Raw genomic sequence first — 14,135 nt, forward strand, 5'->3', positions numbered from 1 at the left:
CTGATGTTTTAACCAAAATGTGCATTAACTTTCTTTTTCTTATTCAAATCTCAGATAAAAGAACTAAATCAGAGGTAACTGCCGGGCTTAAAAACTACAGAAATGTGGACTACACTTAATGACTGTCCCGCTGGATAACCATAACCAAAAAGTGATCTGCTTTGATCTATGATCAAAATGGAATTGTTGAGAGGGGATCAGCAGAGATTGTCCTGCACTTGACTCAGTTCAATGTTTCATTAATAACCTGCAGCATACAATACAGCAAGTGTACTCAATATTTAGTAGGGTTTTTGCATAACCATACCAGTTTAGAATGTGCTCTCAAGGTCCTAAATCCTGGTCTCAAGTCTGAAAAGAGACTTCTGACAGCCAGCTGCCCTTCTGCTGTATACCTGATGTCATCTAGAGCACATGAAGGAAACCTTGTGCCCAAGACTTGCTATGCATGAAACATGCAGTGCTTAGGGCTTCTCAGAGTTTTAAGATAGTTTCACAAGGTTTACTAATTTTTACTGAAATCCTGAAGTAATTCCACCAAGGTTTCCTCTGCAGGAAGCGAGGTTCCTGTAACAGACAAAATTTTCAGGGCCACAGAAGTGGTATATGCTGTATTTTTGACAGAGATACTTCTGGATGTGGGAGTTCTGGAAAGCTGGAGACATCATATATCTTGAAGCCTGGCATGAGCCAGACATTCTCATACTGAGGCTTTAGAGTCTGCCAGAGTACTCAGATAGAGAGTGCGCCTATTCAATGTGTAAATTACAATATTGGAAAAGGTTGCAAATTAATTGAAGGGTTAAGCAGAATTTACAGTATTGGCAAATTGAAGAAAAAAAGAAAAAAAGCAAAAACCATAAAATTCAAAAGGTTCAAGTACAAGGTATTGCAGTAAAGTCAGGATAATGAAGACACATCACCTTATCGTGCATTGTACTTAAAATTGATACGAAGACAAGTATCTTGCCTTCAAAAAGGAAAAATCTGAATTACAAGAGTAGCATGATGAACACTTCGCTAGATATCAGTACTACAGAACAGGATCTGAAGATTATACCAGAACACAAGACTGGCATGAATCAACAACTTCAAGTTGCTTTGAAAGAAACACATGCTCTATTGGGATGCGTAAATGAGAACGCAGCCTTTGAGACATGTTAAATCGCCCACGTATTCTGCTAAGCAATGGCAAGGCTTTCCTTGGTTTAGTATCTGCTCTCAATATTATGCACTAATTGAAAAGAGGATAACCACAGATCTAGAAAACATGACTTATAAAGAAAGACTGAAATATAACGTACTTGAAACTCAACAGTGAACTGATCTAACAATAGTCCTGAAGCATTTAAAAGTGTTTATCTGTTCTCCCAGTCTATGGTACTCAGTACAAAATGTAAAGGAATTAAAACTGTGACAAGAAAGTTTCAGGTTAGATATTGTGGGAAAAAAAATAGTACTGAAACACTGGAATAAATCCTCTAGGGAGCATATAGACTCTGTATCACTGTATGTTTTTAAAACCAGGCTACTCTGTTGGGAGTGCTATAGAGGTGGGAGGTTAAGGGGACAAAGTAGAAGACTTCTTAACATTTCTTCCTAGCCCATTTTCCCACGCTTCAAGCATGTACTGCATTGGCAACTTAAGTTTGGTGTGAAAGCCAGAAACAACTCTTCATTCCCAGGGCTTAGAGGTGCTTATGCCAAGACAGCCAGACAGTCTGAATTACTCTGGATAGACAAGATCAAAAGGTGTATAAAGATGCTGCTATACTATGGTTGGTCAATCATTGGCTTTGTAAAAAGGACAACAGGCATTGCAGGCATTGCAGGGGAAAGAAAAAGAAGGATCATGATGGCAGATACTGTAGGGTAAAGGGGGATTTGGACCCTTCTTCACTGTATATGTTGGACAGACTGTAAGGAGCATTACAAACTTAAACCAATAAATACATATGGAACTTGCATTCACGTACAGACTTGGATGGTGCTTAGCACAGTGAAGGTTCTGATAGAATTAGTCATTTAGTCACTGTTCCCTCTCCTTTTGGAAGCACCTGTAGCATAGATACGGATTACAATGAGTTTTCAGATTGTTCTTCTTTAAAGAATGACTCATTACCAGCAAAAACAGAATGGACTGATGCAGAGCCACTTCCCACATTACCTGATGAGATGCAAAAGATGAGTTTGTTTTCTGGTTCTTAGTACTTACAGGTGTTGTCAGGATCTGGATAAAAGTTCTAGCGCAAGTGACTCCAAAATAGGCAATTACAAAATTAAAAATAGAAATAATTTCTTTTTAAAGGACAGTGCTTTTTTTCACTGGAAATTGTTCAGACATTTCCAGTCACTTACATCAATAGCATATTGTTAGCTTTAAGGAAGTTCACTTGGATGCATTAAAGTAACATCTCTCTGACTTTTTGGCCCCCACCTCGGTGTTTTTTTAAGTAAAGAAATATTAAAATCACGTCCAGAAATTACTTAGACTAACTACTGATAATTTGGCGACCCACTCTATACTTCTGTTCCAGCATATGGGCAGACTGTCAAACTTTAATACTTGTGGGAAATAGCAGGCTAACAGCTCTAGAAACAGTTACATTTGAGATGCATGGTAAACACAAAGCTTCAAGTGCGAAAGAAAATTGGAAACGAGCTTCCACAGAGGCAGAAAAAGCCTGCTTGGGCAGTCACTAGGAGCAAAGTCTGATCTCTTCTGGGAGGCATGAGCCACCAGTAGCACACAAGTGAGAAGTTCTGTATTAAAACCTGAATCTACCCAATTCATCTAGTTTCTAGGACTCAAATTGTGTTGATTCTTGTAAGGTCACGAAAGTCATACTAGCAGAAGATTTAATTCTTGATTGAACTTACTTTATTCTGACACTCTATATATAGTTTCTCTCTAAAAGCCATTTCAGAAGAGATAACTAGCAGTTGTACAGAACCTCTACACTGAACATCCACTAAAGGCAGGAGGAAATACTGGAATATTTGTATTTTCATTCATAATAGTGTGTCAGGGTTAACATTTTTCATTAAAAAAGAAAAAAAGATTTTCATGGGGCCATAGATGGATTGAAGTTTGTAAAGGCTGTTGTTATCTCCACTAACAGTCTTCAACAGACCATAGCTCATCAAAACAATAAATAAGGCCCTTAAATTATACAAACTCACACTGGCTGGAGACAGTTTTTCTGCAGAATAATGTCTTTGCATCAAACATTCCTGTAGCACAGATCAAAGCAGTAGATTATACTCAAGCTTTTTTTTTTTTTTTTTTTTTTTTTTTAAATAAGACAATTGTTTCTGGTTGTGAGAGATTTTATGAATATGTTTATAGGCAGAAATCAGCCATAAAAGACACAGACTATAAAACACTGGGAGCTATAGAACAGAAATCATTGTCCAAAGCACTTTCTAAACTTCAGAAAATGATCATAAAATTGTGAAAGTACTTGTCAGATTTGAAATACAATCTTAGCAAAGAGTTCCTTTGCATCAACATGCTGTTAAATGTATGAATACTGGAAGTAAGGAACTGCAGAAAAAAATGCGTATTTCTAAAGCAAATTATGTCAAATTCAAATAAAATAGCAACCTGGCAATAGCTTGCATAACAATAATATGATTTCAGATGCTCAGATCAATGGAAAGTACCCGGCAATCTTCCAGGCTAACATGTGACTGTCCCCATTAAGGTCAAATGTCATATCTAAGCTTGAGAATCTGTAATGCAATAGGATAATATGCTGACTGCCTTATTTTCTTCCTTGAGAACACACAAAATTTTTGTAAATGTACATCCATAACCCATGAATGGCCCCTATTACTGTGAGACCTCAGCCCTACAACCTTTGCCATACTCATATCCAAAGTAGCCTTGCAATGGTGAAGTGAATCTATTTCTACTTTATAAATGTGAAACTGAGTACAGACAACGGAAATATCTTCTCAAAGGTTACAGAGCTAGGTTACAAGAACGCTTCTCATGCCTAAGTTAGTGAAGCATTTCCCAAATTATTTCTGCTAGAATTATATGATTCTCTAGCTTCCTCTCCCTTTAAGGAGGTCTGAAGGTGACAAACCTACCTCAGAAGGCAAAGAGATCATTATAGAAAGGAACGCACAGAACAAGGTGTAATTGTATACCAGTGTATTACCAGTTGCAATATGCTATTAATTCTTCCAGAAAAGCTTTGGTAATTTTGGTGTCTAGTAAGCAGTGGAACACTTCTCTCATTGATTTAAGTTTCCAGCTTGAGCTGCTATTCAATGTTGCAACTCAGTGATGTTAGGTCTTCCCTCACCTTTTACTCCCTCTGTATCATAATATTACACCGACCCACACAAAGCTGTTCTGAGAAGTTATGCAGTCCTTTCCTCTCCTAATCAATTTGTGCTATACCAATCCTATTAATTTACACTTTCCAAATAGTTTTTTGAGTTGAGTTGTTGATGTTTTCCTGTCTGATTAAAAAAATGTTGTTGTGAACACAACGGACACTGATGCCTGTTTTCTGATAGGACATTTGATAACATGAATTGATGTTATGTAAGTGCTGCCAGGAAATACAGAGTCATCCCCAGCAGGCTTGAGCATATCAAACCTCTGCTTTAAGCTTCCACAGAGCTTTTAGTCCAGACAGGTATTAAATCATATAATCTGACATGCTATATATCACAGTACATTACAGTAACAAGGTTACCTTATTAGTTTAAGTGGCAATCGCTTGGGTTAGGCTAACTCCTCCAGAGACTAGAGTGTTTTGCACCACAGAAACAAGAACATGAGGGCATGCAAGCAATGCGCCAGACCTCTGCCATGGCACGGATGCAGGTCAGCAAGAGATACAACCAAGGTGATCCTTGCCACGAAGAAGGTAAGCATCTCCAAAGCTCCCTGGTAATGGGCTAGAAGAAAAATTCCCAACTTTTCTCAAATTCTGCTGAATGATCAGTAAGCCTGGAATCAAGACACTGCACATGACTGACATGATGTTCTGATAATCTGACAAATACAATACCCCACAATACATCAGAGTACCGATCTGATCTGTTTTCTACACATGCCATGGAGACATGGATGATCTAATGCATCTTGAATAGCAGCAACACATCTTTTAGAAAAATAGCTAATTTTAAAGACTAAATGAGATCCACTTATCACAGGATGAAATAACTGTTAAACTTTCCTAAATGATATAAAAAGAACAGGGGAATCTGCAAGAATTCACATAGTAGCTTTGATTGAAAAATATATTTTATACGGCTATAGTTCGGTTCAGTGAAGCCTCTAGGAAGTTTGGTATTGCCAATGACAAACTGCACGTGAACCAAAATGATAAATTTCAGGGATAAAGTAGCCTGATCCAAAGGCAAGTTCATCATGTAATTCAGCAGTTGATGCTAGTGCACCATCCGCACCTGATTTTGACACAGGGCAGAGCCAGAATCTTCTGTGACAGTTATACACTCTTGAAGTTTTAAGCATCAATTCAAATCTCAGTGTAAAGTCACCTGCTGTAAACAACTGCAAAGTGATTGAAAGTTGGTGTGGGCGTACATCAGGAAAACTCAAGATGAGCTACATGTAATAAAGCTCCAAGTTCTATCACGATGAAGGATGAAGATGCTACCTGCATGGCACTATAGGTATACAAACAAAAATATGTGCCCTTGCTTGTACTGCAGATGGATCAGAATAGCCAGGTGCTTCACAAATATGGGGGCCTTATACCGTAAAACTATATCCAATAGCAGAATGTCCATCAACAACTACAATGGCAGAGTACAGTTAAATAAATAAAGCAGAAAAGTCATTTAATTCAAGAGACGCTAACTCAGCTGGCATTGGAGTTCCATAAACTGCATGCTACTGTCACACCAAAAACCCACCTGACAACACAATTTTCTCTGCTGATGTCTGCTGCAGCAGCATTTTGATTATGTGCATATGGAAAGCAAATGCACCAGATAATATAATACCTGCTCCTAGGTGTTCTATAGCTTGATCTTTTTTTTTTTTTTTTTTTTCCATGTGTGTTATTTCTTAGACTGATGTGACCTTCTCTGCTTAACATACATACTATGTTGGCATTTTAAATGGTGGTGGTGGGGAAATCATCACCCTTTTTTTGGATCACATATCCATTATTTCCTGGTGTATTACTAAAAATACTGGCAATTTTCCAGTTCATTAAGGATCAGTTCAGATCTGATGCTGCTGGCAAGAAATAAGCTATTAGAATACCAACAGCAAAATATTTAACTTAACTAAAAAAATCCCTACTGCTTACAAAATAGTAACATAATTATGGTGTTGGCTGAGGCCATTTCTATTTTTAGTATATATGCACCTAAATTGTTCTGTCTCTTTACTACTATGGAAGGTGTCTCGGTCAATTAACTTACTGATACCTAAACATGATGTTTGCAACGTTTACCACATTCGTTGTAATCAAGGTATTGAAAGCTATTTTTAAGTTGGAAGCAGTCAAGACAGAAGGCCCTAAAAGAAAAGTAATTGCTGTATTTGAATTACAAAATAAGTAAAGGTCATACAGATTTTAAAAAACACTTCTACCCTTCTCATTCTAGGCAATGAACACTGATATAACGCACTGGGTGCCTTCAGTAGGTGGCAAGTATGCAACTGCTTAGAGGACCAGGGAGGTTTCTGGAAGCGCAAAGGAGGGTCTAGCAGCTCTGGAGAGTTACACAATTACATTAACTGTTTCCATGCCGTGGAATGGTCATATTGGCAGCTGATGAAAAGTACTTCATCAGCACTAATACATAGGTATGCAAGATGAAGACTGATGCATCTAGATGGGGATAAGTAAAGATGAACAAGCAAATAATGATAAGCATACAGAATGCCAATTACCAACTTTTCCTCCAAGTAGAGAGCTGGCTGTTCCTTAGATACAAGGGTAGCATTCTGCATGAATCAGATCCATTACTTCAAAATACTGCAGAGTCTCGGCCAGAGAAACTGTTTTTCTGTTGCTATTGTTTCATGTTTTATTTTGTGAAGGGAATACTGTTGATTTTTTAAAACTGCAAAAATCTGTAGTGTGGAGTTTCAGCTAGGCATAATGACATTATCACCAAAAGTCTTACTGCCAGCCCTGCTGGGATGCATGCTGCATGAGAGATCTGGAGACTGCCACATGGAATCATGTCTCTCTCTCCCCCCTCTCCGCTGATGAGGATTAAACCCACCTGGCCCTTACATGACAAGAAGAAAAAAGGAAAATAAAGAAAGAAAAAAGAAAATGAACATAATCTATCTTTGTGAAGACCCTAAAATCATTCCTGTGAATGAGCTGATCCATATAATACTAGGATCAGAGGCTGGCACATAAAATATTATTTACAAATCAGCTTGATGCTATTTGGGCTTGATACCTCAGTGTTTAAGTTATAGCAATACATACAGAGTAGCAATATTACCAGTCATAAATAAAGCATTTGCTAGCAGAATGTGGACTAAGCTATTGACACATGTATTGCATAAATCTCCAGCAAAGAAAACACAAACTAGAATCTGTTCAGAAAATGTTCTGTGGGATAAAGAATCCTTGTGCAATTTATTTCTTGTGCAATGCCAACACTTTCTCTGAACTACAAGTATGTGTCTGTTTCTTTTATGCACAACCACTGGGCAGAAGAGAAGCTTTGCATTTCCAAGCACAGCTTGTGAATTCTGCAACTTGCTGCCCTGATCTCTTCCCTGATTTTGAGGTTTATAGCTGTTTGCTTCTATTACCTTTAATTAGTACTAATTGGCCAACAAGGAAATTCCTGGGCTTGCATTCTTCTGCTACAGTTATTTTGTTTGCATGTTCTGCTTCCCGTTCTCACTCTCTCCTTTATTGCTACTTACTCAAAGGGGTCGCTGGGATCAGCTCTCTGGAGCTCTGGTGGAATCGGTATTCTTTTGTAGTACATTTCCCAGTCAAAAGCTCCTCGCATAGCATCGCCCGCCTGTGCCTCGTAGCCAAAGTGATTGTGGTCAATGACATCGATCATAGGACACACGATGGTTTTGTGGTTTAGCGCAATCTGGTCTGAAAAATGAAAGTAGAAAATAGGAAACGGCATGTCTAGTCAAGCCATCTATCACATTACTGCAAAGTGAATCCCACAGGTTTTTTGATGTCTGAAGATTGCTTGCTTCATTCCCTATGGTCCCCAAATCATTTCATTTTTCAAATCTGTATCAAACCTTTATCTTAAGTGGACTTAATGCAGTTGGGCAATGATTAGAAGCAATTACAGCTCTTTAAAGGGAGGCATATCCCTGTGAGACCCACAGGAGTCCACTCTTCTATATCTCTGTCATTTTGCTACTCTGAGCTGTCCCAAATCTGTCAGCTGTGGAACAAATCAGCAAGCGAAATACAAAAATACCCCTTCAGCAGCGTGAAGTGTGTATGGCAAGATCCTACAAGAGAGATTTGTGTTCCCAAATGCAAATCTCAGACTTTGCAACTATTCAGCCTCTTCCTGTAGCACTACAGTGCACCAGCTTTGAGGTCAAATGCTACAAATTGAAGGTGAACTCCAACACTAGGAACAAAATAGGCTTTGTGAGCATTTTTCTCCTTGCTTTGAGGTATCAGGAGGTTCCCACCATATTATTCTTACTCTTGTTTTCTTGAATTTTCTTTTGCTTTTCATAAAAATCAGAAATTCCTATCTCTGGTATAAGAGCAAGCTGACCCTGTGATTGCCTTTGGTAAATCTTATTGCTCAATCCTGCAGAGTTTCTCAGAAAGGAAATAAAATTAATGAAAATATTTCAACTGCAAGAATTAAATAGAACAATAACGTTTTGAAACGAGGAGGTAAAGAAAGACTTCGTAGCTGCTTTGGGAAAAGTATTATGAAAGGACACTATCAAAATTATCTGTGAACCTTTTTAAAAAACCTATCCTTTTATAGTTTGAATTCTCAATATTCCAAGTAAAATATAACTTTTCCTGAAATGATATCCTAGGTTTTTCACAAAATTTAACATTTTTTAGGGCCTAAGTGGAGAACTTTTTTTTTTTTTTTTTTAAAAAAAAAAAAAAAAAAGATTAGATTTCATTGGTGCCTGATAATAGCCTAAAAAAATCAGAGGGTTGAGTGTAGAATGAGAATTTAGATAGTCCGGCAGGTAACAGTGCTGTGACTATTGGATTCTACTCCCATGCTTCTGAAGGATTGCAATTTAAAAATGATTACTTTAAATAAAACATCGTTAGTTTTTATGTTTATTTTTATTTGCTGTTCAGAGACTGTCCAAATGGGGAAAACAAAGCAGACCACTAGTGAAAAATTACTATACCTGTTAGTTCAGCATTTTTTTAATATTCTAATCCTTTAATAGTGAAATAAATTTAAAGCACAGGCTCTCACAAAATTCTAGGAACCTCATCTGAGACATAACGGCTGCATTACTTTTAACATTGCCCAATATAATTACATTTACTGGTACACTCTGTAGTGTTGTCTGTAATCTTTATGTAAAGTCATTTTTACATAATATCTTTCCCATGATGGTCCTCCTAACAGTTAAAGAGTTTATAATAAGCTGGCTCCGATACTTCATTCTGAATTGATTGGAGGACAGAAGCTAAATGGGATTGATTTGGCAGGAATAGGTCAAAGTAGATTCACAGCACATTAGCATCCTTCTCTTGACCTTTCAAAGCCTCTGTTCTTTGAACAGCCTGCAGGCCTGGAAATCTGAGTCACATGCAGAGACTGTGTTCAAGCAATGGCCAAATTCCATCCCAGGTGCCCTTCTCACAACACTACAAGATTTTTACTTGCAAGATAGAGCTTCCCTGTCTGTTCTTCCACGTATCTGCAGAACTTCTCAAGCCCCAAAGATGTTTTATACTTGTTGGGGAACCATAAGGATACCTTGACTTTTGAAAGAACCAGTGTTTATACTTCATGTACTTGTGCATATCAAAAGATAAATTAATCAAACTTCGACCCTCAATGCTTTTTTCAGTATGGTTGAAATAATGAATTTTGCATACCTACTTTTTTGGTTTAAATGTAACCCGAGTATGAATTTAGGGAACAGACAAAAGAGCCAGCTTACATACAGGGCTGTACAGCCAGCTTACATTTCACAAAAGTGCAGGTATCATAGCTTAGCAGATGCAAAAATACTACTGCCTTTACCACCCACCAATCTTTATCCCATCTGCTCTTAATGGAAGAGACTGCAAGCCACAGCTGAAATGCTTTACAGCATCTTTTCAATTAGCTTTTCTCATCATCCTCATACAAATTCCTACTAGTATGAAAATTTCCATGTATGATTTCCCTGTATATATCCTGTAGATACAGGGAAGGACAGATATGTGTCATCATATATGTAAAGAACTTACAGAGTTGGCAGAAGCATAGGATGAAGAGTTAACATTGCTCAGTTTCCTCCCCACCAACTGTTCTTTCTGGAAATTTCTAGCAGATTTTTTTTTTTTTTTTTTTTTGAATTCAGCACTTTCAAGATTAAGCCATGTGCCTATATGTGGCAATAAACAAGTTTTCAATATTGTCTAAGCCACTACCTCAAGAACATAGGTTTTGTTTCCCTGAAAAAGTTATACCCCTTTAGTTTCAGATGCTTGTTTCAAATTGGTCTGGTTAGAGCAATGATGCCACTTTACAAATATTTTTATTTCCCTACTCATAAAACATGATCAAAGAAGATGACAACATTTGAGTAGCTCAGCACGTTATCTTTTGCTATCTGATTTGTCATCAGTATTTCCATTTGTGCTCTAAACCTTCTTCACTGGCAAGTAATGTACCAGTAATAACGCCTGTGGAAACGGACAGCTATAGCTGGCCGGGGGCTGATAACTTGCTAAGCATAATCTAATCATAATGTAACTTTGAGGTTTTTTTAAAAAAAACTTTTTTGGCAAACCTACACCTGGTAACCTAAGCCACTACTGTCCACATCCCCTTTCTTACTGCTTCTGCAGCAAGATAAGCAGTGGGAAAGATGGGCCTGGTCTCTCAGCTCATTTACTTTTCATTTTCTTACCTTGAGCCTATGATGATTATGAATTTGTTCTGTGCTGGGTTCTCAACTTCACTATCTAGAGCTGAAGCCACATTTTCCCTTCTGCTGACTTTATGTAATTGAGAAGTGATAACAAGCAGCTGTGCTTGCCAACTTATTTACGTGATTACAGCTGCCTGCTCAGTGAACATCAGGCAAAATTCTCTGAGATCTCAGTTTAAGGGTAGCATAACTCAGTTTAGAAATCCACTTATGCTAAACAAATAAAATAAAATATATAAAGGATAAAGAAATACAGACAAGCTATTTTGCATTTGTTTTTAACAAAACAAAATAAAGGACTTTAATATAAATGAGCACATTTTTTTCACAGAAAACACCTACAGCTCAGCTCCTCAAAGCTATTTATATACCTAATGAGTACTGAAGTCACACAGCCTCTCTTGGTCTAAAAAGTGATAGTAAATTCTGAAAATATGAGTTAGATTGGCTCTAAGAGATTGTGCTTTTTCCCCATCTTCTAACTTGTGAGGTCTCATTCCGAAAAAACATTTTGAAACAGTGAAAAACACTTTCCTGCTCAATGAAGACCAACAGCCTTCAGTTCAAAGCAGGGCTGAACTGGTCTCCTGTTGAGGACTTTTTACTGTGTGTGGAAGATACAATTAGAGATAAAGTAGGGCATCTTCAAAGTAATAAATACCCAGTATAGACTCTGGTTTTGTTTCTGCTAATGTGATTCAGTTAAATGCAGTGCTGAATGAATCACAAGATAGACCTTGAGATAAACACTAAAAGATAAAAAGATATTAACTTCACTATTATCAGTAGCCAGATTTCAATATAGTGAATATTTTCCATTTAATGGTTCTGAAAACGTTCGCTCTTCCTTTTAGGAAAACAGGGCATAGGGCATTCTGAAATAGGGCTGTATGTTCATTCTCTCTCTGTCCTTCTTTATGTTATTTTTTCCTTCAAAATAAAGCCTACTGATCTCAGGCTCCAGCGCTCCTCAAGATTAATTTTTAGACCCTCTGGCTGGCTAACTAAGGGTATTTCTACTCTATATGGAAGGAGAAAGATTTCACTGCACTTGAGAACCAGGGAGAATCGCTCTTGTTCTCTCATTAAGCATGTCTGATCTTGCCAGTTGTGTGGCCTGAGGCTGAGGGTTGTGATCATCAATTTAATACCCAACTGCAACCTAAGTACAATTACAAATTCTTATCTGCCTATTCTATGTATTTCTCAGTCTTTATTGGGTCAAACCCAGCTAGATGTATCTTTGCTTCAGAAAAGAATGCAAGAAAAAGAACTATTTTTTCAACTTGCAATTTTCCTATCACATCTAAGTCAGCAAAATAGAAGAATAGCAGAAAATAGAGTAAGTTATCTGCAGTAACTTAGCAAAAGAAATCAGAGGTCAAGACTGAGAACCTGCTTGAGTTTTTTTATACTAGCGGTGATGTATATAATGAGAGATGTATTAGGTACCTTGGGACAAAATCAGGAAGCAGAGGAAGGGGGGCTGTATAGGTAGAGTACATCCAAAGTGTTTAACTGCTATTTGTCAGAGCTGCTTGTGAAAGTCTTGCTGAAACTCCCCTTTCACTCTGTTCCTTTATGGCATCAGTCATTTGGGCTTTACATGAAGACAGTGAGCTAACTTTTAAAAATTCTGATATTGTGGTTAAAGGGAAAATAGTAACAAGAGAATAGACTGTATATATAATTTGATATGGAAGCTAGGAAGGATATAAGTTTGGAATTTTATAATTGTCTTGTTACTGATCTAAAGGAAATCTGAAGGAAAAACAGTTATTGTTCTTCTACCTCAAGGTGCACAGTTCAGAAGAACAGCATTTTTTCTTGGCTGCAAATGCCTTATCAGCATGTTGTGCTGCAAAAAATGTCCTAGAACAAATCTCGAGAAACTGTGATTGTTAACGAGGGGGACCCCGCACTGCCATGTACTTACAACACATTCCTTTAATTAATACAAATTTCTTTAATAGTAACTTTTGAAATTTTGTTTTTGCTACCAAAAAAGCACTCACTTTTCAAAGTACATATACTTTGCATGTAGTCAAATGTGTAGAAAAGGTGATATTGTTTCCTGACTGAAATCTTAGACTACAACAATTGATTCTTTCCATTCTGTTGACTAATGGAGCTTTGCTGCCTGTAGCTGGAATCCAGCAAAGCAGTCAATAGCAAATCATTCTTTCTGAGCTTCCTATTGTGAATGCAGTTGTTACTGGATTTAACTCAGAAGTCTTCGATACATTTACAGCAAAAGCTGATTTAATGGAATGTAGAAGAGTAAGGAGGAGTACAATACCTGCATGACAAAAGCTTGTAGGTATATAGTATGGTCATAGCATTATCCTAGATTTAGTGGCATGTTGTAATAAAATAAAACCTAACTCCAAAATCTAAGACAGCCTGAAGTGATATATCAAAATTCTACTAGTTCCTTAGTCATAAGAACCACAAAATTAGGAGGCTCAGATTACTCTGTATTCTCTTTATACTGACTCTTCAGTTATCAAGTAACCAGTACATATAAGAGCAAAATTATGACAGTGATATTCAGCAGTGTCCATGAAGGTCTACAGATTTGTGTCTTGGGATTGCAAAGTTGTTCCAGGCCCACTATCATTTCAGGACATGGCTTTGATGGCTAAAGCTATGCTGTATTTTAAAGGCTGATGAACAGTCATACACTTACTAAGCAAGGGAGGCAGCCAATTCACGTTGACTTCGCAATGGGAATCCAGAAATGTCAAGACTTCTCCTCTAGCCAGCGAGGCTCCTAGCAGTCTGGTCCGAATGAGCCCTTCTCGTTTCTTGGTACGCACAATCCTCACTTTGGCAAAACGGACCATGTATTCCTCCAGCTTCTCTTTTAAATGTTCTAGAAAGAAGGGCAAAAAAGTGTCAGTTGTGCCAGGCCTGGAGGAGCCAACATCAGGACAGGTTGATGCTCAACCTGCAAGTGGCTAATCCACTTTTGTCACTTGAAGTCCTCCAATATCTGCCACAAATCCTGTTTGAGATGGTTCATAAAGTGCAAATGCTCTGC

General features: G+C 37.6%; 1 protein-coding gene across 1 annotated transcript in view; it reads right to left on the reverse strand.

Moving 5' to 3' along the window:
• The window catches only part of GALNTL6 (polypeptide N-acetylgalactosaminyltransferase like 6), a 313,568-nt gene that overhangs the window by 71,862 nt on the left and 227,571 nt on the right, over window positions 1-14,135 (reverse strand). Inside the window, exons 4-5 of the mRNA XM_085311322.1 lie at window positions 13,782-13,967; window positions 7,898-8,081 (exon numbers count right to left, since the gene is read on the reverse strand). Of these exons, the coding sequence (XP_085167448.1) occupies window positions 7,898-8,081; window positions 13,782-13,967 (370 nt within the window). The remainder of the gene's footprint in view (window positions 1-7,897; window positions 8,082-13,781; window positions 13,968-14,135) is intronic.

The sequence above is a fragment of the Rhea americana genome, unplaced genomic scaffold (assembly GCF_003343005.1).
Source record: "Rhea americana isolate MKP2758 unplaced genomic scaffold, rheAme1 scaffold_34, whole genome shotgun sequence".
In the NCBI taxonomy this organism is placed as follows: domain Eukaryota; kingdom Metazoa; phylum Chordata; class Aves; order Rheiformes; family Rheidae; genus Rhea; species Rhea americana.